This window comes from Nyctibius grandis, chromosome 13 (genome assembly GCF_013368605.1).
Source record: "Nyctibius grandis isolate bNycGra1 chromosome 13, bNycGra1.pri, whole genome shotgun sequence".
In the NCBI taxonomy this organism is placed as follows: domain Eukaryota; kingdom Metazoa; phylum Chordata; class Aves; order Nyctibiiformes; family Nyctibiidae; genus Nyctibius; species Nyctibius grandis.
Genome location: NC_090670.1, coordinates 480,409 through 507,445, shown reverse-complemented (window position 1 = coordinate 507,445; position 27,037 = coordinate 480,409). Strand labels below are relative to the sequence as shown.

At 55.9% G+C, this 27,037-nt stretch overlaps 1 protein-coding gene across 4 annotated transcripts in view; it reads left to right on the top strand.

Annotated features, from left to right (window-relative positions):
• Positions 1–25,520, top strand: part of OPHN1 (oligophrenin 1) — a 52,655-nt gene extending 27,135 nt beyond the window's left edge. Inside the window, exons 5-25 of one of the 4 annotated variants that reach the window (XR_011049154.1) lie at positions 3,607–3,708; positions 4,692–4,802; positions 5,491–5,595; positions 6,070–6,199; positions 7,439–7,539; positions 8,903–8,994; positions 9,117–9,195; positions 9,781–9,814; positions 10,525–10,587; positions 11,111–11,185; positions 12,644–12,728; positions 13,024–13,082; positions 14,552–14,657; positions 15,440–15,599; positions 18,254–18,401; positions 19,644–19,943; positions 20,771–20,936; positions 22,016–22,066; positions 22,237–22,477; positions 22,898–22,949; positions 23,311–25,520. Coding sequence is in view for 1 of the 4 variants with exons in the window: in XM_068411847.1 (XP_068267948.1) it covers positions 3,607–3,708; positions 4,692–4,802; positions 5,491–5,595; positions 6,070–6,199; positions 7,439–7,539; positions 8,903–8,994; positions 9,117–9,195; positions 9,781–9,814; positions 10,525–10,587; positions 11,111–11,185; positions 12,644–12,728; positions 13,024–13,082; positions 14,552–14,657; positions 15,440–15,599; positions 18,254–18,401; positions 19,641–19,943; positions 20,771–20,936; positions 22,016–22,066; positions 22,898–22,940 (2,013 nt within the window). In the remaining 3 variants the exon portion in view is untranslated. Of the gene's footprint in view, positions 1–3,606; positions 3,709–4,691; positions 4,803–5,490; positions 5,596–6,069; positions 6,200–7,438; positions 7,540–8,902; positions 8,995–9,116; positions 9,196–9,780; positions 9,815–10,524; positions 10,588–11,110; positions 11,186–12,643; positions 12,729–13,023; positions 13,083–14,551; positions 14,658–15,439; positions 15,600–18,253; positions 18,402–19,640; positions 19,944–20,770; positions 20,937–22,015; positions 22,067–22,236; positions 22,478–22,897; positions 22,950–23,310 lie in introns of all 4 variants that reach the window. The other 3 variants (XR_011049155.1, XR_011049153.1, XM_068411847.1) reach the window with 3 other exon arrangements.
• The last annotated feature ends 1,517 nt before the right edge of the window (positions 25,521–27,037 follow it).

Here is a 27,037-nt window from a genome sequence, read left to right as displayed (position 1 = left end):
TGCTCATGTTTCCAGATTGTGCTTCAGTCTGGGTGGTTTTCTGTGTTGTTTTTTGTCTTGGCTTGCTCTGTTCAGCAGCCAACAGGCTGTTAGAAGCCTTGGCTTGACAATCAGGAGGGATTTGTAGTTCATCCTTCTGCTTTTCAGTTACATGTTAAGTAGGCAGAGTGGGGAATGATTGGCAAGCCCCCTTTCAGTGGCCAAAACCGCCGCTCTGCGCCGCACTCCTTCCGCCTGGCAGCAGCTCTGCAGGAGCGAGCCACGCTTGGCACGCCCATGTCCATCGTGGCCACCGTTCCTGATCCCCGGGGAGAGCTCAGTGCTCTGCACCCCCAGCACGGCCGTGTGCCCCTGCCTGCCCACGGGCACTGGCAGAGGAGGAGGCGCTCCCTGAAGGAGCTGCTGTCTGGCCTCCGAGCTCCTGCTGCAGAAGAAGCTCTTCCATGGCTCCCTCAGGCTTTTTCTGTCTTTTCACCCGTCTTTTCCACGCAGAGATGAGGCTCTGCCGCCCGACGGGCCGTGTCTTCGTGCAGGGCGCTGCCCGTCTGAGCTGGAGACAGAGCTGCTGCGTGGGTCCCAGCTTGTGGTCTCCCCCGTGGCCATGGGCTTGTGGTCCTGTGGCCATCTGCACAGACACCACAGCCACCCACAGCTTGTGGTCCCCTCCATGGGCTTGTGGTCCTGTGGCCATCTGCACGGGCACCACGGCCACCCCCAGTGACGCTGCCTCTCCTGGGGACGAGGTGCTCGTCTCGCTGGGAGCCACGTGCTCCCACGCTGCCATATCCAGAGGCGCGTCCCCCCGCCCTGCCCGCGGGCTCTGCCGTGCCGGAGAGCGGATGGCGGAGGGCAGGAGAGGTTGGTCCCTGCTCTGGGCTGGAGCGTGGCTGCCATCCCTCGTGTCCACCCCACCAGGGTGGGGACGGCTGGGCCACCCTACGTGTGCTGCTCAGGGTGTCGAGAGGCAGGACAGGGGGCCTGGAGCAGGAGCACTCTGCAGCCCCCTCTGCTGCCCCTCCAGCCGCCCACCTGCAGCTGCCTGCGCAGCGGGGCTGGCACCGTCCCGTGCTGTGTTGAGAGGCCACCTCAGGGGGCAGCTGGGCTCTTGTTGGGGGGGTTCGGAGGCAGCTTTCCGTCCCCGGGGGATTTCAGGACCCGCTGCCAGCGCAGCCATCCTCTGCGATGCAGGAGAGGCGCGAGCTGCGTTTGCTGCTCTCTGCGGCCCTGGGGCTTGGTGGCTCCTCGTTACAGGAATGACAACGAGCCCGGGTGCCTGCCCGCGTTAGGCATGGCATCTGGTGGCACAGACAATCCAGAAGTGTGACCTTGCAGACATGATAATTGCTGCTTCGCAAACGCTTCTGCTTCTCCAGGTTTGGATTTGCTTATCGGGGTGTTAGTCACGAGGGTGGTGGTTTGTTTTGACAGTCCTTCCTGGCGTCGGCTCTGCAGCTGCGGGGCTGCTTAAATTAGGTTTCACTCTCGGAGGACTCTCTGCTCCTCTGGATCTGATATGGATCTCTTTATTCTGAGACATGAATTTGCTAACGCAGAGTTACCGTATCCCTGAGCTTGCAGAGGGTGACACCAGAAGATGTGCTTCCCTTCAGGGGTCTTGTAATTACAGGGTCTCTGTAGGGCAGTAGGTGTAATTACTGGGCTAAAAAGGTTTGCTGGTCCAAGCCTGCCCTGCTCCAGTCGGTTAAATACAAGCAGGGATGCTCGAGCTGGTGCCTCTGTGTTTTTCCATAGTAATTGTGCTTTCACAACAGCAGCGTGCAAGGACTAGAGAAGCAGGACTCTGGTGGGCCGAGGGATGCGAGTGCCGCTGCCCTTCCCTGAGAGGTGCTGCCCACGGTGGGTAACTGGGAGCTGCGCAAGCTCCGTGTGCTCCAGCAAACAACCTGCGAGCGTCCCCGTGTCTGTGCCCACCAGAGAACAACCTTCCTCCTGCTGGAGGCAGCACGGCTGGAGCCACCGAGCAGGGGCTGCCGAGGAAGCAGTTGTGGGGGGCGAACTGTGCTGAGGCAAAGCGCCGGCCTGGGAAGCCCCGGGCATCCCGCCGTGCAGGACATCCCTGTCCACGGCCTGAACGGTCCCTGCAGGTGGGATGGGGAACCAAAACTTCATGGAGAACTGGCTGAAGAAAGAGAAAGGTCTTTATTTAGGAAACGCAGCTTCACGCTGCGCAGTCACTGCTGAATTCATGAGGAAAATAACTGATACCCAGCGGGCTGGCAGAGTCTGCTCTGTTCCGGGGTGGCATTGGGGTGTGTTTGCATAGTGATGAATTTGGGAATGGGGGCAAGAGAACAGCATTCCAGGGCGGTTAGGAGATGGTTGTTGGAAGGTGCTATTAATTCCACAGGAGGTTGGGATTTCATAACTCTGCTTTCCACTTTCTTGAGCTTTCAAAAGCTAGACAGAGGGTTTGGGCATCCTGCACATACCCTGTAGTATGTACACACTAGCCCCCAGCTGCTTGGACCTGGCGTTGAGGCTGCTGCCTGGCTGGAACATCCTTATTTTAGCAATACAGCCGCCTCTGCGCAGTCACTGACCCTCTGACGGGGGCACTTGTCAGCCTGGCGTCTGCTCGTGGCTGTTCCTTGATGGCCACGGTCCTCTGTGGTTTCACAGTCGTGGTAAGGCATGAGCAAACGGCCAGGTCCCCCGCTCAGCTCCTCCCTGCCTCTCTCTGCGTTTCATTCTCAGATGTCTCCATTTGCTCTCGCTCCAGACATTTGCCCTTTCCGGTCTGCCAGTGCAAACAGCTCGTTGTTGTAGTGGCTCCTTCACACAGTCTTTTTGTCTTAACAAATCAGTCCCCACTTGGTGTTTGCGTGCCTGTGGCAGGCATGGTTGAGCCGTACAGGAGGTGACGGGGAACCAGGCCATCTGCAGGGGACCTCCAGGAGGTGAAGTCCTCTCGCTGTGTGTTGTGAAACAGCGATGTTTGTTCGGGGCAGCGATGCCCTGGGCTGTGCTCGGGGTGGGCACTGCGCAGTCTGACTCGGGCAAGCTTTGGCTGCGAGGTTTGTGATCTCTCTTTCCACCACTGCTGGTGAAGACGATGACTTCTCTCCCACGTTATCTCCCTCCCAGGCTTCTGCTTTCATTCTGATGCTTTGCAGAAGCACATGATGAAAGCTTCAAAACAGAACATTGCCAAACTCCTAACAAATCTCTTCTTATCCTGGACATGGTTTTGACATTGAAGTATTTGCCCAGTTGTTTCTGAACCACGTGAACAGCACGTTAGCAAGTGGTGAACAGTTCTTTGATGTATCAGTATGTCTCAAGTTTACTTGATATTGAAGAGATTGAGACGGGAACAGTCCCTCATCGGTGGGGCTTTTGCCACAAAGCTGATTAAAGCACCTCTGCCACGAAGGGTTGCCAGAGCTTGGTCTTGAGGCGTAACTAAATCCAGTGCCAGCGATGTCCTGTGAGAGCCAAGCAGGTGGGAGGTGGCCTCCTGTTCTGGTTGGGCGACCAGGATTTTTCCATGGGAATACTGAATTGCACAAAAGATCTGGGCGTTGTTGCATGTTCTTATCTGGAAAATGCCAATAACTGGTTCTGCTTCGACTCTTGCGTCTACAGGAAAGAAAGAAGAAGTTTGAGAAGGATGGTGAGAAGTTTTATTCTATGCTGGATCGCCATTTGCACTTGTCCTCCAAAAAGAAGGAATCCCAGTTACAGGAGGTGTGTATGGAGTCTTCTTCAGTCAGGTGCAGAAGCAACACCACCAGCTGCTCTAGATCTTGAAAAAGAGGGGGAAATCATCCCTTTCAGTAGCCAGTTGATACTGATAAGAATTGAATCTACCTAAAGCCTAGATTCTCTGGGTGAGACCGGGGAAATCGAGGTCGTAGTTCCCCTTAGTGTGTGGAATGGTAGTAGTGGCTTTAGGCGTTGTCATTGCTTGTTCTCACCCTATGGGACAGGGAAGTGACCAGTTATACTGGCACAGCTGGGGACTGGCCACCTTTCGCCTGGCTTGGGGAGCTGATCGGGCTGAAAAATAACCAGTTATGATTATTTTTGCTGGCATAGTTTCCTGCCAGCTCCTGGTGTTTGCAGGGGTGCTTGGGGCAGCAGGCAGAGGAGGGGGTGCCCCTTCCAGCTGATGCCGCTGCCAAACATGTTGCAACAAGAAGGGAAAGCCCCAGCTACTCCTGCCCACGTCAGAGGGGCTGGATCAAATCAGACCTGTCAAACCAGTTGTCAGATCAACCTACAGCATCTTGGCAAGGCAAAATTTGTGTCAGCTGTGGTAACACGGCACATCACGTTGTCCTGCCTGGTGCAGCAGCTCTGGAATTGCTGGGTTTGGGTCTCAGCTGGAGTCAGGCAAGAGGATCGTGGCCGTGGCCTTGTCCTCACCAGTGCAGGGCTGTGGGTGGAGAAGGAGCTTGTGCTAAAGTAACAAATGTGCTTCGGGAAAGCCTTGTCCTTGCAGAGTGGGGTGAGGTTCTGGGTCCATAAATGAAAGGGAGCCAGAAAAGGGCAGACCTGAGAAGAATGGCCAGTGTTCCAGTCTTCTGTTCAAAGCCTGGGCTGGACACCTTTGGTAGTCTTTTTCTTAAGTGAGGACAGAAGTATTTGTGGGCTGACAGATGCTGGTCAAATATTGTCAAGCTAGATGTGGTGTATTTTCTTTTTTCACCTCTCCCTCTTTCTTCCAGGCTGACCTTCAGGTTGACAAAGAGAGACACAATTTCTTTGAGTCCTCCCTCGAGTATGTGTACCAGATCCAGGAAGTACAAGAAAGCAAGAAATTCAGTATCGTCGAACCGGTAGGAGCTTCCTTTTCTTTGAGGCCTCGTTGTTTGATGCTCAGATATGCTGACTGGCTGGCAGTCGCAGGAAGGGATGAGTTACCAGGCTGGATTCGCTCCTGGGGAGTCTTGTGATGGGGCAGGAGTTAACCCTGCACACTTGGATTGCTGCAGCTTAACAGCCTTAGTGGCGTTTGCTGGAGCCCCGTGAAGCCACAGGGTTGTTTCTCCTGTCTGTAAGTTGGTCCTGAGGAACAGGCTGGCCGCTGTAGGTAGCTAGAGGTCTTGTGATGAACTGTTGGAGTTGTTATCTGCTCCGCTTACCTGTCACAGCATGGGCTGCAGAGGTACCAGCTCGTGGCTTTGTACAAGGACCCTGCCCTGGGTGGGGGGCACTGCCCTGGCACCAGGCATGGCTGGGCATAGGATCGTGTTGGTCTCGTGGACAAGCGACCTGCAGATCTCGTGTTCTTCCAGCAGGGTCTTTCATTTCGGGTGTGTTTTGTTAAGACAGATGTGTGGGTGGTAGACCTGGGCTTTAGGGACGTTGTGGTGGGTAAGTCACACTAAAACTTGCATCACTCCAACAGTGTAAGAAAAAAAAATTTGTATATGTAATTTCTGAAACTCCTGTTTCCTGTCCATCTTTCTCCTGATTATAAACACAGAAGAGGAGTTTAATCTGTCTCCTCTCTCTCCTTGGCAGGTGCTGGCTTTTCTCCACAGCCTCTTTACTTACAACAACCTGACAGTGGAGCTCACGCAGGATTTCCTCCCCTATAAACAGCAGCTCCAGCTCAGCCTGCAGAATGTAAGTTCCTGCCCAGCTGAAGTATTTTTGCGTGTGACTTTTATTCTCATCCGTATTTAAACGGGGCAAGGCTTTTCCTTGCAAAACAGCCTGTCCATGTTTGCATTGTGGGAGGTGCAGATAGAGTTATTTCCTTCTCAGTTCACACCTATTTTCTCCTGTCCTGCACAAGTGTCTGCAGGTGCTATTATAGTGCTTTTCCAAAATAAAAGGTCCTATGTAGAAGGGGCTGTTGCAATTGTATCTCTTCACCTTGTGCATAAACAAGCCTGAGAATTTCTTCAAATTTCATGGAGCTGAAATTGTACGTGTCTTCTTCAAAGGCCTCTAATCTTGGTGTTAATGGTATTGGCTTACTGCGTGTGCTTGGGTAAGCTGCTCTGCTGGCTGAGAATACTCATGGGGCAAAGCACCTGTGCCCTGAACCTCGCCCTGTGCTCACGTTCAGATGTGCTTTTTGTTTTCTCTTACCAGACGAGGAATCATTTTTCCAGCACGCGGGAGGAGCTGGAAGACCTGAAGAAGAGGATGAAGGAAGCCCCCCTGACGTGCAAGCTGCCCGGGCAGCCGACCATCGAGGGCTACCTGTACACGCAGGAGAAATGTAACGGCTTTTGTGTGCACCTAAATGCGTTAGAGAGCGCGTGAGCCCGGGCTGCCCTGCCCATAGCCCCGCTGGGCCCAGGGCTCCAGCTGCCAGCTTCCTCAGCGGTGGCACGGAGCGTTCTCCGGGTTGCATGAGCCGTGTAAGCAAGGAGCTAATTGCTCCTAAATTACATGAGATTTATTACTCCGTCGTAGCGCTGCAGAGACGGGAGCTCTGGCAGATTGCACCTTGGCTGCGTTTCGTCAGCGCAAATCTGGTGTCCTGCCCAGCTGCCCCCTCGCAGCGTCTCCAAGAGCACCTGAGCACAGCTGAGGTGTTAACCGACGGTGAGACTTCAGCTGCTCAGAGCAAAACTTGTGATTCTGTGCAGAATCAGATCAAACCTCACTCAGTCTTTTACAAATGCTCGTAGCTTTCCATGGCCAAGCGAGCGTGAACACTCGGGGGACAAAAGCCTGTGTGCAGAGCTGTGGCCTCTGAGTCTACAGACTTCACAAGCAGTTAATTTTTGGATTATATATACAGATGTATTTATACATATATTTGTATGTATATTTATCCTGATTTTAAAAGAAAACACATAGGCAGCAATTGTAGACCACAAACAAATGTTGCATGTTCCTGCATGCCAGTGACTGTTTGCTGCCTCTGTGTTTCCCCTATAAATCTAGTATGAAGAGTTGTTCCTCCTGACAACTGCAACTTAAACAAAAAAAAAAACAGAAAAAATATCAGGTCAAGTGTTTCATATAAAGGAGTTCAGGTAAAACAACAAAGAAGAGTGACAATAAATCTAGTGTGATATAAATAGGAACTTCAGAGTGTTTTAAAGATGCTGTTGTCTTTACTGCCAAGTTTTCAACAGGGAAAAATAGCGGTGTCTGTGTGAAACAAGCATTCAGGACACGTAGGATCCTGCCCGTGTGGGTCTTGGCTGGCCTTGGCCAAACCAGCGTGGCTCGGGGCCAGAGTCCCACAAACGCCCTTTCACCAGCAGCAGTCTGGGGGGGCACTGGAGGCGGCTGCCGCCCCGCGCCTCTCCTGCTCTGCTGCTCTCCTGCTCTCGCTCCTCCTGCTCCCCGTGGCTCTGGCCAGCAGGGATGCTGGCGAGGATGGTGTCCCCATGGGGCCAGGTCCCCAGAGAGGCGCGGAGACGGGGGGGACACCGGCTGTGCCCTGCCAGCTGCGTCCAGCTCGGGCACCATCCCTGACTCCAGCTTCCCTGTGTCTCTGCAGGGGCGCTGGGCATCTCCTGGGTGAAGTATTATTGCCAGTACGAGAAAGAGGCAAAAACCCTACGGATGACGCCCATGGACCAGAAGCCTGGAGCTAAGCAAGTGAGTTGGTTCCTTGGAGGGGTGTCTGCAAACACTGACCCAACCGTCATCCCTTCCCATGGGCAAACAGCCGTAGAGGTGCCCCGTCCGGGGCAGCAGGAGCCAGCCCCGCTGTCGGGACCAGGGATCTGGCTGTGCCAGTCCCTGAGCCGTGCTGACAGCGGGCTGGTCCCGGCGCTGCGGCTGTAGAGTGGCCTTCGTGTCCCCTCCCTGCCTGGCTGCGCAGGGGGTGGGTTGGTGTGACCTGGAAGAAGCACCTCTGTGAGGAGAAGTTTCACCTCCCGCTCCCAAATGACCCGGAGCCCTGCAGGGTTTGGCAGCGGAGACGTGGGCTTGTGCAACGCGGGTGTTACTGGGGCAGTGGTGATGTGCGAGTTGGGTCTGGTGTGAAATTTCTGCCTTGCTGGACAAGCTGATTTTGACATTTATCCATGCAAATGGGCGGTGAACCCGCAGCCGGGTTTGCACGTAGCCCACTGGCAGTGATTGCAAGTACTTGGGTTACTCGAGGTTTGGGATGAGTGCTTCCAAGAGCAGTGTTTGCCTCGGCGTGTTTGCACGGTCACAGGTCTGTGGTTTTGATTTCTGGTCTCAAAACCGGTTACTGGTGTTAGGGGAGGAGGAGAGGGCAGCGGCTGAGCTCTCAACTGTGCGAGCTTCTTTCACAGAATGCTTTGGTGTTTACCCCGAGCGATGTGCTGGGAGTTCCCTGCGGTTCCTTGGCGGGACAGAGCAGGGGTAGGGTGCAGGCGTGGATGACGAGTACAGCGAGTGCGTCCAGCTGAGTCCACCCGCCCTCCTCTGCCACGGAGCGACGTCCCCCGGGGCCTTCCCAGCCAGGCGTGCTGCTCTCCAGCTCGTGAGCTCATGGGCTGTTCTTTGGCAGCCCTCACCACACTGCAGCAATAAAATAAAATGTATTTTTTGGAAGCCCTTGGCAGAGACCTTGGCGAAGAAATGTCCAAAACATTGACTGGAGAGATCTGTTGTCATCTCTGCCGTAAACATGTCTGGTGAGGCCAATGAGTGCAGGGCAGGGGCTTGTAAAAATGCAGAGTCCCCATCCCAGACTCGTGCAGTCTGGTCACAGCTGGCCACACAGCTTCGAATGCCACGGGTACAAGGAGTGCTCGTAAAAACCCCGAACAACCAGCACACGCACACAAAACACAGCCAGGAGATGATTGTCATGGCATGTAAGCTGGACGTGACCGTCCCGGATCGGCTCCATCTGTGCTGTCAGGGGTCTTGCAGCCGCAGCGGTGGTGGTGGTCGGGGTGATGGGCACGTCCCAGGTGTGCAGACTCAGCCACAGGGTCCCGTGTTTCTGCCCTCTAACCTCAGCTTTCATTTTCTCTCCTAGGGCACCTTAGACCTGACGCTCAAATCCTGTGTGAGGAGAAAGACGGACTCTATAGACAAAAGGTTTTGTTTTGACATTGAAACCAATGAAAGGTGAGATGCTTGGTACTCACGTGGCCCCAACCAGAGACACCCTGTGAACCTCGATGAAATCATGCGCTGCCGTTTATTAAAAAACCCTTTTGCTTCATTTTCCCTGGGTGAACCCTGCACAGGTCTGGGACCATCACGCTGCAGGCGCTCTCGGAAGCCAACCGAAGGCTGTGGATGGAAGCGATGGACGGGAAGGAGCCGGTGAGTGCTGGAGGAGCTGCCGAGCAGTGTCCTCTGCCGGCGGGTCCCGGGGACAGGCGGTGACACAGCCACTGCCTCTTACAGCTGCCACCTCGCTGCTGCTGCTGGCTCGTGGCTGGGGCATCACCGGAATGGGGTTTTGTGCTGCTCTGCTGGCGACTCAGCCTGCAACGAGGGTTTTGGGTTTCCCCCTTTAAAGCTCTGGCACGTTCCCTAGTTGTGCCAGTCTGCCCAAGGACGGTGGCCTTCCTGGGGCTGGGACGCTCTGTGTCTGCGTGGCTCACAACTCGCTGTCCAGCCTGCGGGATGTGATTTTTTTGTCTGTCCCTACTCTGGGCAGCATTTGTGAAGCCTGGCCCGTGGGAGCTGCCACCCTGGCCCGTGGGAGCTGCCACCCTGGCCCGTGGAAGCTGCCACCCTGGCCCAGTGTTTGCCACCTCCCTGTGCCTGCTGGTGTCCCCTCCCTTCGCTCTGAGCACAGCCTGGCTGGTTTGTGGGGTGCTGCATTGTCTTTCAAAAGTAAATACCAAATCCCGTTCCGTTATGTTTTTGTTTCTTCCTCCTCCTTTCCCTCCCCTTTTCCAGATCTACCACAGTCCCATCACGAAACAGGAAGAAAGTGAGTCCCTCCTGCTGCTGTTCCTCCGAGCTGTCGGGGCTGTCCGGGGGTCGGGCAGTGTTTTTCCTTGCAGACACACTCGTCCTCGGTTCCTGCTGTGTATTCCTGCCCTGGCGGTGCCGTAACTTCTTTCTTTTTCTCGCAGTGTCTGATACTGGGGCCAGATAAGAATGAGCTGCAAACAGTAAAAGTTCAATGTGCAGTTTTTATTTGGCCAGAACTAGCGGGATGCAGCGTTCAGTTTGCACCTCTAAACCCCAAAATAACAGAGGGGAAAAAAGGTCAGGGAGAGATTTTGAGGACACATTTCCCTTAGCAAAGACTAGAACAGAGAAATAGAGGTGACCTTTAGTTCCCTGGAGCCATAGGCCATGATGTGGAAGAGCTTTAACTGCAGATTTTACAGTGTGCTGGGAATGATTAATCGACTCCTTATCAGACACAAATTCACATGTGCCGGGACTCTGATTTACACTTTTATTATTAATGACAGAAAGGGGGTAGGGAGTAATGCTGTAGCTCAAAATAAATTCAAGGGAAAATGGAGAACATAAGGAACTGATAATTGCTTGTCAGGATTTAATTGCTTGTGTTTTCGTGGAGGGATGTCCACGATGTGACCCCGGCTGTGTGCTGGGGCCCTGTGGCTGCGGGGCCTTCCCGTGGTCTTCCTCAGGGCAGACTAACCCTGCTTCTCTCGTTTGAAACAGTGGAGCTGAACGAGGTCGGCTTCAAGTTTGTGCGGAAGTGCATCAACGCGGTGGAGACGAAAGGTGAGGAGCTGGCCCCGGCGTCGGGAGGAGCCGCCGTCCCGGCACACCCTCCAAAGCACAAAACCCCTGTTGTGTTTGCTGCGGCATCACACTGTTAGTGAAAAGGCAAAGGCTCGTGTTGTTGGCTGAGGAACGCGTCGGAGGAGCAGCAATCCTGCGCGGTCTGGGCTGTCGGTACACCGGATCCCGTTAGGACTGAACTCCCACCTTCATGCTGTTTTCATTCATTGTTTTCTCGTCTTTGGCTCTGAGAAAACTCATCGTTAGGTGGAAGCAGAGCAGCTCTGGAAGTCTCTGTGTGCTGGGGGACAGGCGGGGTTAGCTGGGTACCGGGCTGTTCACACCCATTTTGTTAAAAGCAGGAGGACAGCAGCAGGCTGGGGGTGGGGGGTCACCCTCTGGGCTTCTGTGAAACGCCCAGCCCGGACTGGTGTTTGTCCAGAGTGCCACCAGACGGGGCTTTGGGACCCCCCCCAGCTGGGGAAGACCCTTGGCTGACGCTCTCTGGCTTTCTCCTGCTCAGGGATTACCACGGAGGGCGTCTACCGGACTGTTGGCAGCAATATTCAAGTGCAGAAGTTGCTGAATGCCTTTTTTGGTAAGAATTAATTATTCTGTGCAGCTAGAGTGTGCTGGTTTTGTGGTGTTTGAGAGGGACCGAGAGGGTCGTGTTCCACAGTGAGGAATGTCAAGTGTGGGGTTCGGTCCCTGTGGCCCCTCCGAGGCACATCTTGCCCCTCTTCTCTGGGCTTTTTTCTGCAGCCCACTCTCTTACCTCTCCCTTCAAACCGCATTTGTGTGTTCGTGGTGCAGCCTGCAGTTTAAGTGAGGTGGGCAGGAGCGAGATAAAGCGAGGCAGTGACCCCGGAGCAGTGGGGACCAGCCTTCCCCCGTCGTGTGCTGAAAACATTCAGGCGTTTTGGAGTCCCGTGCTGGGGCCGTGCTCCTGCCGCAGGCTCGGGCTGCGGGATGTCGGCCAGCAGCGGAGGGGCCATGGGCTGCCTCGGGCTCGTGCCAGCTCCCCGCGCAGACACCTGGTGCTTACGGAGTATTCAAAGGCTTTTACTGTTGTTTTTTATTACTGTTTACTGCTGCTTTTACTATTGTTGTTGTTTATTAACACGGCTGGTGTGTGCTGACATGCAGCTGTGCCCGATTCCCACGGAGCCGCAGCCTCACACAGCTCTCTGCTTACGCCTGCCTCGTGACTAATTAGTCTAAGCCTAAGTGTGTATTGCTTGATTCTCACCCTCCCTGCGAGCAGCTCTGTGGTTTTCTCCTCTGAACCCCACCAGTGGGTGGCTTTGCGTTTTATTTCTATGCATTGGTCTGGCTGACCACTTGCCACCCCCCTGGGTACAAGCTCCCGAGGGGAAGGCCCACACCCCACCAGTAACTGCTGCACAAGGATTTCATCCTGAACTTCAGTAGGGAGAGAGATTTTTAGGGTTTTTTTTCTCTAGTCCTATTTCTTTTTTAAAATAAATTATGCTGATTATTCCTTTAGTCTAGCTGCCCCCCCTCCTCCAACCGTGTCCTTTACTTCGTCGTACCACAGCGATGATGTGGCTGTTGGGTGACGGTAGGCAGGAGCAAAGTGTACTCCGAGGCTGCCGTGCCTCCTCCTCTGAGCTCCCTCCTCTCCGTGCAGCGAGAGGGAGCGTTTCCAGAACAGCCTTCAGGGGAGCAGCTGTGAAGGAGAGATTAGAGCTGGACACTTAGATCGCTTTGGATATCAGAAAGCTTGGCGTGGATCTGTTGAAATGTGTCATTTCTGCCAGTCTTGGCTGTGCTGGGAAGAAACAAGCTGCAGAGAACATGCCCTCATAGCTCTGCATCACTGCTTAACCGTTACCTTCTGCGTCGTCCCGTGTCCCTGGTTAGCCCTGCCCCTCAGCCTGCCCCCACCGCTGGCGCTGGGACTGCCCTTCTGCTTTTCCCAGCCGTGGGAACCAGCAGCTTGCTCACGTCCCTCAGGAGCACACCCTCAGAGCGTGCCAGTTGTTGACAGCCTCAAACTGGACCTCTGTTTAAAGCCCTTTTGTTCTTCCTCCAGACCCAAAATGTCCTGGGGACGTGGATCTCCAAAGCGGCGACTGGGACATCAAGACGATTACCAGCTCACTGAAGTTTTATCTCAGGTAGCGCTGCAGGGCACAGCTGCCCCGGGTGGGCAGCGGAGCTCGGGGCTGAGCCGGGCAAAACGCGGAGGGAGCTGCCAGATGTTAACATCTGGCTGTCGGGAAGGGCAAAGAAGCGACAAAGGCTTTGGGAAGAGGAGTGGGAAAAGCTGTTTAAATACTGGCTCAGGGGGAGATGGCACCGGGTACCCGTGGTGCTGGAGGGTGAGCAGGTTTGCCCGTCGGTCCTTCGAGGTCAGCCGCGAGGGGGTCGCGCTGCCCTGCCAGAGCTCAGTTGTCTTTCTGGTTGTTGCAGGAACCTGTCTGAACCTGTCATGACGTACAAGCTCCACAAAGAGTTGGTCCTGGCTGCCAGTAAGTCCCGCAGCTGCCCTGCTGACATCCCCAGCCCTGCCCTCCCCAGCCAGCGTGCATCAAAACCGCTTGACAGAGCTCTGCCAGCCCAACACTGGGGCGTCCGGCCGCTTCCCCCTCTAGAAAGAGGGGTGACCCTCTCGTCTGGGAGCTTAATTGTGCAAGGGAGGTGGGGGTATTTCTTCCCTTCTTTCCTTTGCTGTTACAGTGCTCTTCCTGCTAACAGGGAGAGTCTGGAGAGCCAGAGGGTGTCAACTGACCTGAAACCAGCACAAGTGTCCCAGAAGAATTGTTTCTCCATTTGTTTTAAAACCTGTGAGGGAATGGGATATACTGTTGCCACACACATAGATAGGTGCTCCCTTTAGTTCTTGAAATTTGTCCTGGGATGTTGAATCCGCAGTGTCTACCCGCACATGAAAGACATTTTTTCTGCTGCAGCTCTTGGGACTGAGCCACAGCCGGATAAGGGAGATCAGCCAGGTAACGTGGGGATACTGCCAGGGCACCCCCTGTGCTGAACCGGCCAGTCCTCGGCTCTCCTGTTGTTGTGGCTGCTCCAAATAAGCCATAATAGTTCTGAACTGGCTGCACCCTCAGAGCCAGCGTGTTGAGATGGAGAGCAGAGGGGTACGGGGAGCTGGTCATCTCCCTCGGCGTGAGAGTGCTGGCGTTGGGAAATCGATGGCACACTCAAAACTCTTCAGATTAAACTGTCCTTCACACCCCCGTGCCTCCTTGGAGTCAACGGGATGGCAGGAGAGCGCCCACTTCTCCTCAGCTGGGACCTCAGAGAATTAATAACACTTGTTCTTTCCTGGAAAGGAGAATTTTCCACCACCTGCTGGTTGTGCTCGAGCCCAAGATTTATTATTTTCAGAACTGGTTGAAGCAGTGGCTGGGTGTGTGTAAAACCACAATCCCTTCCTACCCTCCCTCAGAAACTTGCACAATTGAGCTTCCCAGCTACCAAGATCCCACACGATTCTTTTCTCACCGAGTATTTTATTGTTTCTTGGTTATTTATGTTTCTGAGGTGACCTCTTTGGGTCAGGGACTCAGTTTTTTTCCCTGCAGGACACTGCACGGCGTTGTTCAGTGTTCCAGGTCTGCGGGCTGATGGGACGCCCAGCAGAGAGGCCGTGTGTCCCCAGGCGTGCCGGGGTGCCAGGAGAGTGCCCGGCCATGCCCAGCCTGTTTGCCCAGCCGTGCTCAGAGGCAGAGTGTGACCCTGAGCTCCCTTTCAAGCTTCCTTTCTCCCTCTTTCCACTTCATTTTGTTTCTCACAATGACCACCCTGCTGCCGTGTAATCTCACTTCCCCTCCGCTTCCCACCGCCGGGTTTGGCCAGCCAGCCCCACGTTGCAGAAGGAGCAGCTCCCACAGATTTTCTTTGGCTTTATCTTTCTCTTATGTGTTTGCTTTGAAAGTGCTGGGCACAAACTTCTCTACGTGTTACTTCTTTCCAGAATCTGAGAACCTGGATTACAGGCTGGGAGCCATTCACGCGCTGGTCTATAAACTGCCTGACAAGAACAGAGAGATGCTAGAGCTCCTCATACAACACCTCGTCAAGTAAGCAGAGATTTTTCTCTAAATCCAAAGTAAGGGAAATAATGGAATCAGCAGAACAAGCTTTTTTTTTTTGTGGCAGGTTTGCAAAATTGCATCCACCACAGTCCCCCTAGGAATTTACATTTGGACTGCACAAATGGGATGATTGTCCTGCATTGAGTGATGCTTCTCTTTCTAATTGCCACTTTCGTCCCCTTTCTGACAAGCACCAAGCAGGCAATAATTTCAAAATGAAAATATCCTGACAGCAGAGCTACAAATTGCCCCCTCTCACTCCAGTTAACAAGGAGTTAGGGAGCGGCTGTAGGACCTGTGCCATGGGCTGAACGTGAAGCGTGCGTTGGTTTTATCTCCAGCTCTGTGGATTCAGTGTCCTGAGCCACGAAGGCTCGAGTGTGTCCGTCTCTGCTCTCGTCCAGGCGTGTTGGATGCTCGGTGTCTCTGAGCAGCGCTGCTTCCACCAGGGAGCCACTGGAAAAGGCTGTTCCTTGGTGATAATCACACACACACTGCACTGGGAAATGGGGAGCTAGGAGGGGGAAGGAGTCAGATAAAAACGCTGTCAGCATGTTGCTCTCCCAGACAGTTGTGCTGGCCAAACGTGCATGTCGTAGCTGGAGACATGTCTTAGCCCTGGTAGGGTTGGGGAGCAAATTCTGCTGAAACAAAGTGAAGCAAATTGAACGACTGATTCTTGCTGTGTCCTCTTTTATTGCTTGGAATAAGATCTGTCTGAAAAAAAACAACCCAAATCCTATTCCTCCTTCCCCTCCTCTCCGCAGCGTGTGTGAGCACAGCCGGGAGAACCTGATGTCGCCGTCGAACATGGGGGTGATATTTGGACCCACGCTCATGCGCGCGCAGGAGGACACCGTGGCAGCGATGATGAACATCAAGTTCCAAAACATCGTCGTCGAGATCCTCATCGAGCACTTCGGGAAGGTACGGGGGCCGCCCCGGGTCACTGCTGCGGCGGGTGCTGAGCACTCACGTGCAGGGACCAGCTTGTTGGCGTGGGGCGTTTCGTCTCCCGACGGACAGCAGAATATCGCGCTGTCTTCTGTATTAGCGCTTTCTCCTCGTGACATCTGACACAAAGGCTTGGGGTCCTCAGGGTGGCCAGAGGATGGCAGAGCTCTATGTTAGTATTTAAAAGCTTGCGCAGCGTTTGCACTCAGATGGGTGTACCGGGGACCAGACTGCTTTCCTGATGACAGGAGTGAGTTTGGTCCTTCAGCCGTTCAGAACAGTTCACGTTACAGTGTCCAAGCAGTCTTAGAGGTCAGGAGGTGTGAAGCCATCCTAAAGGCTGCTGCTTGCTGTGGGGAGGACGGGGCAGCGCTGCCAGCAGCGGGGCAGCACCAGGCAGAGGGAAGCTCCCCTTCAGAGAGGGAGAGGAGGCCGAAGCTGGAGGAGCAAGGCTCTTGCAAGAGGGGGTGAAAGAGCTCAGAGAGACTTCTGAGTATCCACACAAGCTCATGGAAACCCCGTGCCAGGTTCTCTGTAGGTCCTTGTGAATGCTGTCAGGAGGTTCCCGCAGCAGAGCAGTGACCCGTCCGTGTGTGGGGTCCTCGCCCAGCCTGCTCCAGCCCGAGCCTCCGTCCTCCCCTCGCACAGCTTCGCTGCAGCAGCCAACGCGCCATTTACGCTGCCGCCTCTCAGGGCTGGAATTAAACCTTTAATTAAGCCAGACATCTCTTTGCTTGCTTTTAATTTCTTCAGCGATAAGGTTAAGTTAGGAACATTTATTAGGTTGAGCTTGTAAGTTCAGCGTCGGAGCTGGAAGTGTCTTCAGCTCCCCCATGAGCAAACACTCTAAATGAGTCTGGAGGAGGAGCGGGACGTGGTTTCTATGGTGCGATATGAAGACTAAGGACAAAGTAACTATTCATTAAGTCCTTGTGGATAATTACTGTTTCCACAGCTTATATTTCAGTGCCGTGGTTAAATTAAATAAGTTGATCGCTTTGGAAACACCTTCACTGTACAAACCTTCTGAATATGAGAGTCTGTCAATGTCTCTGTAACCTTCAAGTTGTTTAACTTGGACTCTCATTTCGAAGCCAGAAGCAAAGCAGAGGCTGCACCCACATCGCAAAGAGAGTAGTTTGCGATGGGGTTTAGCCTGGATTTCAGGTGTTGAAAAGCATCTCATGAAAACAGCATCCCGTGGTACCTGTGTAAGCATCCATGGGGAGCTTAACACCTCTTTTTGTTTACAAAACAATATAGGATTCTTGTCAATGTATAGGACTGAGGTTGACGCTTCAAAAAAATTGCCCTGCTGCAGGTAATCCTTTGCTGTTTTAATAATAAATGAGCTGCTGCTTTTAAATCACAGGCTGTGAATGTCACAGCAAATTCCTCTGAATCCAGGCAGGGGGAATGCACCGGACTTTGTATTCGGGAGCGGATAAAACGTGCTGCCCCCGCGAAGGGCAGAGCCTCTACTGGCGTTGAGCAGCAGCAGCCACGGTGTGTCACCAAACAGCAAAAGAAAAGCAGCTGGAATTACCAGGCCGGGGTGTGGAGCTCGTCTGGGTCGTTGCCCTGGCTCTGTTGTTCCTCTCTCCACGCAGAGTCGGGCAGACAAGGCAGGAGCTCAGCCCAAGTGCTGCTCTTTGCCTGGCAGAAGGAAGGATGGGAGTTACAAACGTGGCGTACTTAAATCAGAGCGTTACATTTCTTCTTTTTAAAATTTTAGTGGGTGACACGATACAGTTGTTCATCCCTAAAAAAGTGTGCAGTGGCCCTGCTGGTCGGTGGGTCTGGCACAACTCATCCTCTGGGCTTGAGCCTTCTCCTCTCGACAGCTGGGACAGGCCGGGCTCTGCATCCCCCCGGGATGGGCAGTGCAGCCCCGGCTCTCGGCACCTCCTGCCACCCCTTCACATGTAACTCACCTTTTAAAGCACGATATACATTCAGTTAATATCCGTGGGAAAAACACAAGAGTGGTTGTTTTTGGTCCTTAATGTGGTGTTTCAGGTCTTCAGGAGGCTGCCTGGAAGCTTAATTCTTTTTCAGCTCTTAAAAAAAGCACTGACATAAATAAGAGCCTCTAAATTAAACCCAACCAAACAGGTGCCGTATAACCAGTGAGAAAAGGAGATAAAACTCCTTAGCAGCATTGTTTTTCTGCCAGTATTTCATCCCAGATAATTTCACAGTGCCACACACGTCATTGTAAGCCAGGAGCTGACGGGTTCCCAGCGTTAGATCCCAAACAATGCGGCGGTTTGCTCGGCTGCGTTCTGTAGATCGTATCGCCTCGCTGGGGTGCAAACCTGGATGGTTCTCAGAAACCGTCAGCTTCAAATCTTCCCTCATCTGCTCCGGGGTAATTTGCTTCTACACGTTTTGCCCGTGTCGGTGATTTTGCTGCGGTCACTGGTTTAGCGTGGCGGTTGCAGCGGGTGTGCGCGGCGCGGAGCCGGCAGCCTGCCCGTGGGAAAGCCCTGCCAGGCTCCCGTGCCCCGGCTCGGCGGGGTGGCTGGGAGCAGCCCTGGCCTGCCCAGCCCTCCTGGGTCGGTCAGAGGTGGCTCGGGCCACAGACCGGGTTACCTCACCGTGTCTGCCTTTACCTGCCTTTACAGATCTACTCCGGCCCCCCAGAAGACACCGCCGCGCCGCCGGTGCCTCCTCCCAGGGTGGCTGCGCGGCGGCACAAACCCATCACCATCTCCAAACGTCCTCTGAGGGAAAGACCCGTCTTCTTCGGTGCTTCCGTGGAAGAAAGTGGAGGTCAGTCCAGCTGTTCGCTGCCGCCTTACCTGCCTCTCCCCCGTCCTGCCCAGGAGCAGAGGGGGTGACAAGAGCAGGGCTGCGCTTCCCAGGCTGGGAGCACGGCGCACGGTGCTCTGCTGTTCGGTGAGAAAGGAAAGCAAAAAGACCAGGTTGCCTCACCCCACAGCTCACACTCCGCGGGGATTGCTTTCTTCTGTTGCTCGCAGCGTTCTCTGTTAGCTAAAGTCAGTCTGGCTCTTGCACATGAGAAGCCCAGTGGAAAGGCTTTGCAGCTTCGGAGACAAAGATGCCAAGTGATGGAAGTGCAGCCGAGGAGCAGAGTTGGTGGGACAGGAGCGAGTGTGCCCGGGCTGTGCGCTGCTGGAGCCCTGTCCTGTGTCCTGCTGGAGCCCTGTCCTGTGTCCTGCTGGAGCCCTGTCCTGTGTCCAGCCCGAGAGGGGCCGCGGGGCCGGCTCAGCCCTGGCGATGGGACAGCCTGAGCAAGGACACTGAAGCACTTCTTCAGGACGCAGTGACAGTATTTTCTAGACCAAGTACAGCTCTGCTGTTAAATTCATTTGATTGTAAGGAAATGGACACATCAATTTAAAATCGTGTTTCTCTCTGCACCCGATTTGCTCTAATTGTTGTTGCAGGCTGTGCCCTAGATCACATTATCACCAAAGAGATGAAAAGTCTTTTTCTCTGTTACAGCTTTCAGAGCTTTGATGATGTTTTAGGCTTAATACTACAAGTGTACTTTTTGGCACCAGCAAAACATGATTGATTCAAATTGCTCTTTGAAATCCCGAGTCTGCCCATGCAGTTGGGTGTGGCCTTGCATGTAAATGTTCCTCCGAGCTGGGAGCAGAGGCGTTAGCGTTTGGCTGCACCCAGGCTGCACGGTGCCATCACTTCACAGCAATGCTGCTGCATCCCGTGCCAGGGCTCCAGCGCAGCAAGAGGGTTGAGATGAGTGATTTTTGGAGAGACGTAAAAGCATGGTACACAACTTATGATGAGCAGGAGTAAAATACACCCGTAGGTATATTCTGTGATAACTCAGTCAGATTGTTTCAGGTTTCTTTGTTCCTTAGTGCTTGTGTGAGCCACTCGCTGTGGGTGCTTTGCTCGGGGTGAGGGTCTGTTGGTGCTCGTCCCTCGGTGCCACAGGAGCTGCGCTGCCGTGGGGCAGAGACCCCCGCCCCGCCGCCCCGCTCCCTAACCCCATGCCTCTCTGTCCCCTTGGCTCCGCAGCAGACCGGCACGGCCAGACCCCCAACGGCAGCAGCGTCGGCGTGGAGGTCCCCAAGCCGCTGCACCGCAGCCGCCTGCCCGCACCCCGGCCCGGGGGGGACGAGCCGGGGCGTCCCCCCGCCGAGGGCCGGCCCGACCCGCGCGCCGAGGCCGAGCTGGGGAGGCTGGTGGCCAGGCTGCAGGACGGAGGAGCCAAGCCGGCCGGCAAGGCGGCCAACGGGGTGGTGGCCAGCCCTGCCCTGAGGACCCCCACGCTCCAGGCCAGGAGACCGGCTCCCCGGCCGGGGCTCTGCGGCAGAGAGGGTGAGCGTGCGCCGGGGTCCCAGCCGCAGCGAGGGGAAGGGGTGCCGTGCTCCTGGCGAGATCTCGAGGTGCCCGAGCCGTCCCCCCGCTGTGTCATGGTGGGATGGTGGGGGCGGGTGGTGGCCTCGCCGTGAGTCCTTGTGACGCAGCTCAGCAAGAGGGACTGGGGGACCAGAACAGCCTGAGGTGTGGGCAGGGGCGTGCAGCCTGGGGGCTGGATCCAGCCCGGGCCCCCCGAGCTGTCCTGGTTTATCTCAGACAGGGGGGTACTTCGGTCTGTTGCTCACTGGGGTGCAGTGAGTTCATCCGTTGGCACTAAATATAAACAATGAATATTAATTGTATTCTAATAAGAGATATGCAGAGATCTGTTACATGTAGGAATAATTAGTGTGGGGCCAGATCTGAGCCGGCGTGTCCGTGTCAGTGGGTGTTTGGTGCTGAGTTTTATAAAGTCCTCGGGATGATGGTCATAACACAGGACATGTTGCTGTCTGCAACGTGCCGGCCTTTCCCGTGGATATATATATATATATATATTTTACACGTGTATATAGGATAACACTGAAGTAGTGATGAAGTTGTGTGACATCCATGTTGGTACTTGCAAATCAGCGCCAGAACGCTGTCTGGAGCTTTAGTGTGCACAGTTTGGGGATAATTTTGAAAAACTGGAGAAACCAAGAAGTACAGGCTGTAGGATTAGAAAACAGGCCTTTTGCTGGGAAATGCAAGTTGTACAGCTTACCTGGGAGAAAACTCGGGGTCACGCTTCACACATGTGAGTAGGGAAGAGTACTCAGTGTCTGTAACCCTCACCCTTGCAGGCGAGTACGACGGCGTCCCTAAGCCACGATCCCACGGCGATAAGCCCGTGATAACGCGTCCCCCCGTGAGGCCTCCGGACCCCCCGTGCAGGGCTCCTGTCCCCCCGCGGCTGGAGCAGCGGCCGGATCTGATCGCGGGCACAGCAGAGGAGACGCCGTCGTCCGTGTAAGTCAGCAGCCCTCGGCGGGCGGCTCGGGGAGCGTGCGGGGACGAGGTCAGCCCGGGCACAGGAGTGGGAGCTGGTGGCACCTACCAGGGATTTTGGAAGAGGAGGAGCAGGGATACCACGTTGGTTTCCAGCGCTGGTGGCTACGATGGCTGGAGCCCGTGGACGTCCCCTTCAACAGCGGTGCAAGCGCGGGTGTGAACGCTGCAGAGGGCACAGCCGGGGAGGGGAGCGTGGCCATGGCAAAGGCAAACGCGCAGGAAAAACACAGCTCTGAACCCTCTGAGGTGCAGCCCTGGGCTCAGCTTTGTCCCGTCACCTTCTCTGCTATTCTTGTGTCCATGGAGCTGGAGACCCCCTCCCTGCCCGGCTCCCAGGGAGTCCTTCCCGGGGAAGGACAGGGTCCAGCTTGGATCTCTCGTAAGGAAATTGGATGGAGTTCAGCTTCATCACCGCATTTCTTTCAGATTTTAAAGAGACAGAAACCCTGCTGGCGTCAGTGAGAGTTAAAAAAACAGGAAAAATGGTGACTAAATACCCAGGGATCCCAGCCTGGCGGGCAGGGCCGGTTGGTGGGGAGGCCGTAACGTGGTGCTGCCACGGCGCTCGCTGCTGCTGCTGCGTTCCGTCCCCCTGCCCCGGGCAGGGCAGCACCCCAGCTCTGCACTGACGCCCCTCACCCGGCGCTCTGCCCCGCGCCGCAGCCCTGGGGTGTGCGGGGACCCCCGGGGCTCCCCCTGCCCGGGGTGACACGGGGGCACAAGCATTGTGCCACTTCCGAAGCACACAGAAACTGGAGGGGAGGCCATAAAAGGATGGGTGCAGGTTTATGAGCCTGCGTGTGGGGTTATAAGCAAGAGCATGGAGCTGAGCAGCCAGAAGCCACCAGGGGCTGCCAGGCCGGGGCGGTGCAGGGCAGAGGGGACGGAGCTGGCAGCATGCGGAGTGCGGCTGCTGCCTCGGTGGAGGAGACGTCGTTCGAAGGCAATGGTCTGCTCTTCTCCCTGGCACGGATGAGATCTGGTTAGCAAATTGCCCTGTCAGATAACTGGAGTGACCTCTCCTGTCCTCTTTGCAGGGTGGCCTCGAGGACAAAGTTCTTTGAGACAGCTTCCCGACGGACGAGCAGGTGAGCCGGGCGCCGGGCAGCGGGCACGGGAATGGGAGCAGCCCCACTGCGGGGGTGAGGGCGAGGGGGCTCGGGGGGCCCCAGCCCCCTGTCTTGTCTCGTACTCGTGGGCAGAAGATGGGTCTCGGCTAAAATGCTGGAACTAAGCAAAGTGTAAAATGTGACTCCAGGTGCAGACTTGATCAGTTAAATGTAAACCTGCCGAGTCGTGAACGTGTCTATGGGTTCCCTTCACTGTGTGTGGGTCCCAGTCAGCGTAGCGCACGTTGTACTTCTCAGCCTTCACGAAGAGCAGAGATAAGATCGTGGGAGAGATGAGGAGGGCTGGTTAGATCGCAGCAGCTGGTCAGAGGTGTGAGACCAGAGAGCGGACGGTCCTACACACAGCGTGTGTGCAGGCGTAGCACACAGGTACGGTGTGATGGAGTGGCAGCTTGGGCATCGCAGCCGTCGGGCTGGCAGGGCTCTGAGCTGCCAGCATCGCGCTCAGTGGCAGCAGATTTCATTTGCAATAATATCTGCTCAAATAACCTTCTGCTTCCCGCTTTTAAAGATCACCAGCCTCTGCCAAAAGCGTGATCAGGTTTGCATGTACGGCTGGTAATTGTTGCCTGCTGGTGTTGGCAGTGAGTTCACGTGTGTTGAAAAACATATCCCAGCCCTGACTGTCCCCCAGCCCTGACTGTCCCCCAGCCCTGACTGTCCCCCAGCCCTGACTGTTCCCCAGCCCTGACTGTTCCCCAGCCCTCTGTTCAGGTTTGTGGGTCTGAGTTTGAGCTTCCTTATTGCATTAATTTTTTTCTTTCTGTTTTCTTCTACTTCTTTATTCAGTTCTTCATCACCACAAGGCAGGATCCCAGGTGATGAGAGCTGAGGCTTACAGGTACGTGGTTATGACAATAAACCAAATAATAAGCCAAAAGCACACGTGTAACATAAACTCAGCCTTTATGGGGAGGTGGGATTCAGTGGACTCTCAAAAGAGAGATGAGGAGAAATGTCCCTTCTGTAGGAGAGCCTTGCAGGAGGGAGGGTAACGCCTGGGGGTGGTTGTGCTCTTCGTCGGGGGGAGCACGGCAGGGTGGGGGCCTCAGCCTGTGCTGCCCTTCCCGAGCCTCCTCGCTGCAGCGCCCGGGGTAACCTGCACATGGCGGTGCCAAGGTCTGGGGTTGCTCTGGCCATGGTTTTGCCGTCGCTGGTAAGTGTACCCTGTGGCACAGAGCACACTTGTGTTCTTCTTCCAGGCTTGGTAACCACCCAGCCCAGCTACACCCAGGAGATCCTCTGTGCTTGTGAAGCGGACGTGTCACAGCTGAGACTTCCCCAGTTCAGAGCCCCTGGGAGCAGCTCTCTTACCGGACAGTGATCTCAGAGCTGCCATCAGCGGCTCGAGAAATTAGAACGGAGGGAGATAACGATGGAGAGGAGACCGGACCCGCACGTTTGCGTTGGGCTGTTCCCGGTCCTTCCGCCACTCCGCTCTGCCCGGGAAGGACACTGGTGTGTGCCCGTGCAGGTGACCCGGGACAAACGGGGGGGTCGACACGCTGACTGCCCGTGCTCGGGTGCGAGGGGAGCACGACTGGAGCTTGGGTTGGGCCCCCTCGCCTTGAGGAGCTCCTTCCTCCATGTTACATTTTCCTCGCTCCATAAGCTGTGGTGTGTGTCGGTGTACGGGCCGTGTGTGTTACTGGGAACGCTGCTTGTGCTGGGGCTGGGACGGGAACTGGGGACCATTGTGCTTAGCTCTTCCTCTCCTCCCTGGCATCCCCGTGCCCCTGTCCTGGGAAGCCGCGCCGGCACCCGCAGCCGTGCCAGGCGGCTGCGCCTGAGCGGGGCCACGTCCCCTGCCCGCGGGTCGGCTTTGCCCGGCCGGGTCAGCAGCTCCGAGAGTGTGTCTGGGAGGAGGTGGCTGGCGGTCCCCCTCCTCCCCCTTCTCCTCCTCCTCCTCCCTCCTGCCTGAGCCGCTCTCCCACCAGATCCGCTTCCCACTGCCCCACCAGTCACCTCTGTCCCCGGGGTTGCTCTGGTAGCCAGCACAGAGGTGCTGAGGGGCTGAAACTCACTGAATAGGGGTCAGAGCCCACCGTTCTCTGAGGCACCCAGCTTCTTGTTTGCCTGTTACATTAATTTCCAAAGTTCCATTTTCCTCAGCAGCGGCCGTGTAGATGGTGCCCTTTGGTCTGAAGAGTTTCTCCTGGCCAGGACCACCCCGAGTACCCCCGTTAGCAGCAGAGGCTTGTCTGGGTTCCGCCTGACCCCCGGGCTCAGCTCCTGAGCTGGAGCATTTACCTGTAAATAGGCAACGAGCCGTTCCCCTGCTCCTCGCACCGGCCCAAAGGCAGCTTCCCTGTTCTCCATGATTTTCCTTGGGTGCTGGGAGCATTCCCGAACCAGTGACCAAACCTCTCTGTGCTCCATCCTCCCCAGCGCGCTCCGTGTCCTGCCTGGCGCAGGCTTGGCGGCGGGACGCTGCCGCCGTCCTTCCCGTGCTGTCCCCACGCTGTCCCCACGCTGTCCCCTGACACGTGCCCTGTGTGTGCAGCCAGCGCCCGCCTGCTTTGTTGCTGAATGTGACTCTGGCGTTCACTGGACGCGCACGTGTCGTGTCAATGGTGCTTCTGCTCCCTGGGGCCGTGGCGGTGCCCGGCTGCCCGCCCCCGTACTCCTGCTCTGAACAGTGGCACGTAGAGGTGGCTTTAAAAAACAACACAAAGCGAGCGGTGCTGTCAGCAGCCAGGCTGTGTTACCCACCCCGGCACCTCAGGGCTTTCCAGAGCTAAGCTGAGCCCGTCCTGCTGCAGCCTCTCGCGGGCGGCCGGGAGGCGCGAGCAGCACCGAGGCAGCACATCGTGTTTGTGTGATCAGGGATGTGAGAGAGCAGATGGGACGGGGCTGGGCCAGGGTCTGATGGCAGGAGGGGGGTACGGCCGGCCCAGCACGGCGGTGGGGCTGGGACCCCCTCCAGCGCCCAGGCAGCCCCTGCAGCCCCGCCGTCCTGCTGCGGGCACGCACCGGCACCCGAGCCTGCCCTGCCGCGCCTCCGAGAGTGTCGGGCCAGGGGCTCCTCCACACGAGGCCAACGTTCCCCAAATCCCTTCCCTCTGGGGCTGTGGGTTTGGGAAGCAGCCTGCTGGAAACATATTTCCTTGTGTCCTTTTACAGTCATTTGTCCCACGTGTGTCTGTGCTGGCTTTTCCTCCTCCGTGCGCCCAGCCGAGCGCTGGGGACAGCGGCCGGGTGCTGGGGTGCGTGTGGGGGCTGTGGGGCCCAGTCCCTGCTGCCGGTGCTGCCGGTGCCACCGGCGCCACACAGCCGGGCCGCGGGGTTCGCCGTGCAGCGCGGCCGGGCCCCCGGCACCAGCCCTCGGAGCCGGTTTGTCATGTAGAAGCGTAGGTTACTGCAAGTGTTTATAAAGTTTCCATGAAGTAAAATAAAGAGTCGTCCAAGTGTGCTTTTGTTCTTCTTTCCTGGCTCCTTGTTTCTCTGAAGTTTCCTATCAGGGCTGTAATTTTTCCAGAGATGGAAACACAGCATGTTTTAGGGAAGGAAACTTTTCTTTCTTATTAGCCCTTGTAGTAACTGATCACAGACTGGCACGAGCACCGAGGCACCTGCCCAGCAGTTCTGGTGCCCCAGCCCACAGGTACGTGGTTTACTTTCTTAAGGAAAACATTTCGATTTCATCTGAGCAAGAAAAGTATTTTCCAGTGTAAGTAAAACCGTGTAGGTTCTTATACAGAGAGAGGAGATCAAAACAAGAAGTTTCAATGTTTGAGCCTGAGCCTCAGTCAGGCCCTCCCAGAGGAGGTTGGAGGGTGAAAGGCACGCTGCAGCAGCCACAGCTACAGGATAAATTTAGGATGGAAACGTACGTAGTGGAGCACTGACCCCTTCAATTTATGTGCTGCACAGAGACCCGTAAAGGCGCAAGAACCCACCCACGCAGGACTTCTCGCAAGATCAGAGTCTTAGTTTAAGCTCCATAATTTTCTCTGGCCCAACTCGCTGTACAATGAACCAGACGGATGCTCTGATTTAGGACCAGCTTTCTGCACCCGATGTTTTCTTGCAGCTGTCGGGAGCATTAACCGGCCTGTACATCCCTGAATCAAGAGTGGGGCCACCAAAAACATCCTGCGGTTGGCTTGAAAAACCAGGAGATGCTTTGAACCAGGAAAAGCTGCGATGTCTTTTATTTTCCTCATATTTTTCAGAAGTTTATGGCAGAAATGCTTTCACAGACTCTACTGGAGCCTGGGAGGGAGCTCCTAAAAGGCAGAAGTTGTGCAGGTTCTTGAAAGCGTATGTAGACATGGCCCTTCCCACAGAGGCTTAGAGAAATGCACCCCTTCACCCCCGCAGAGCGTTTCCCCCCAGGAGCATCCTTTGCTCCGCGTCCTGCCCGCCCCGGTCCCTCCTGGCACCGTGCCCCTGCGGTCGCCCTGCTCCGGCGGGGCCCTGCCCGCCCCCCCCTTGGCGTCTGCCCGCTGGCAGCAATTGTGGGCAAGGAGCAAACCCCAGAGCTGGCCGCCGTTCTTCGTGTCGGGAGCACACGAGTCGGCGTGACCCCGCCGAGGGCTGCGGCTGCCCGAGCCCGGGGCGGGCGAGGGCACAGAGCCCCGGGTGCCGCTCCCAGCTGTGCCCGGCGCTGGAGGTGCCAAGTGCCGAGCCGCAAACTTCATCAGCAGCGAGAACAGGCAGCCCTGGCCATCAAACAGCCGCGGTTCTGGCGGCTCCAGCACCCCTCCAGGGCCGCAGCGAAGCCTCCTCCGCGCTGGATGCCCCTCGCCCGGCGCATCGCGGGCTGGTGCTGCAGGAGGGATCGCCCAGGTAAGGGCTGTGCCAGCGGCCCCTGCCCTGCTGCTCCCCAGGCAGGGGTGGGGTGAGCTGCGGGGCTGATCGGGACCTGCCCCACAGAAAAGGCGGGGACAGACGGGGGGCACCTGAAAGCACCACGTGTTGCTCCCA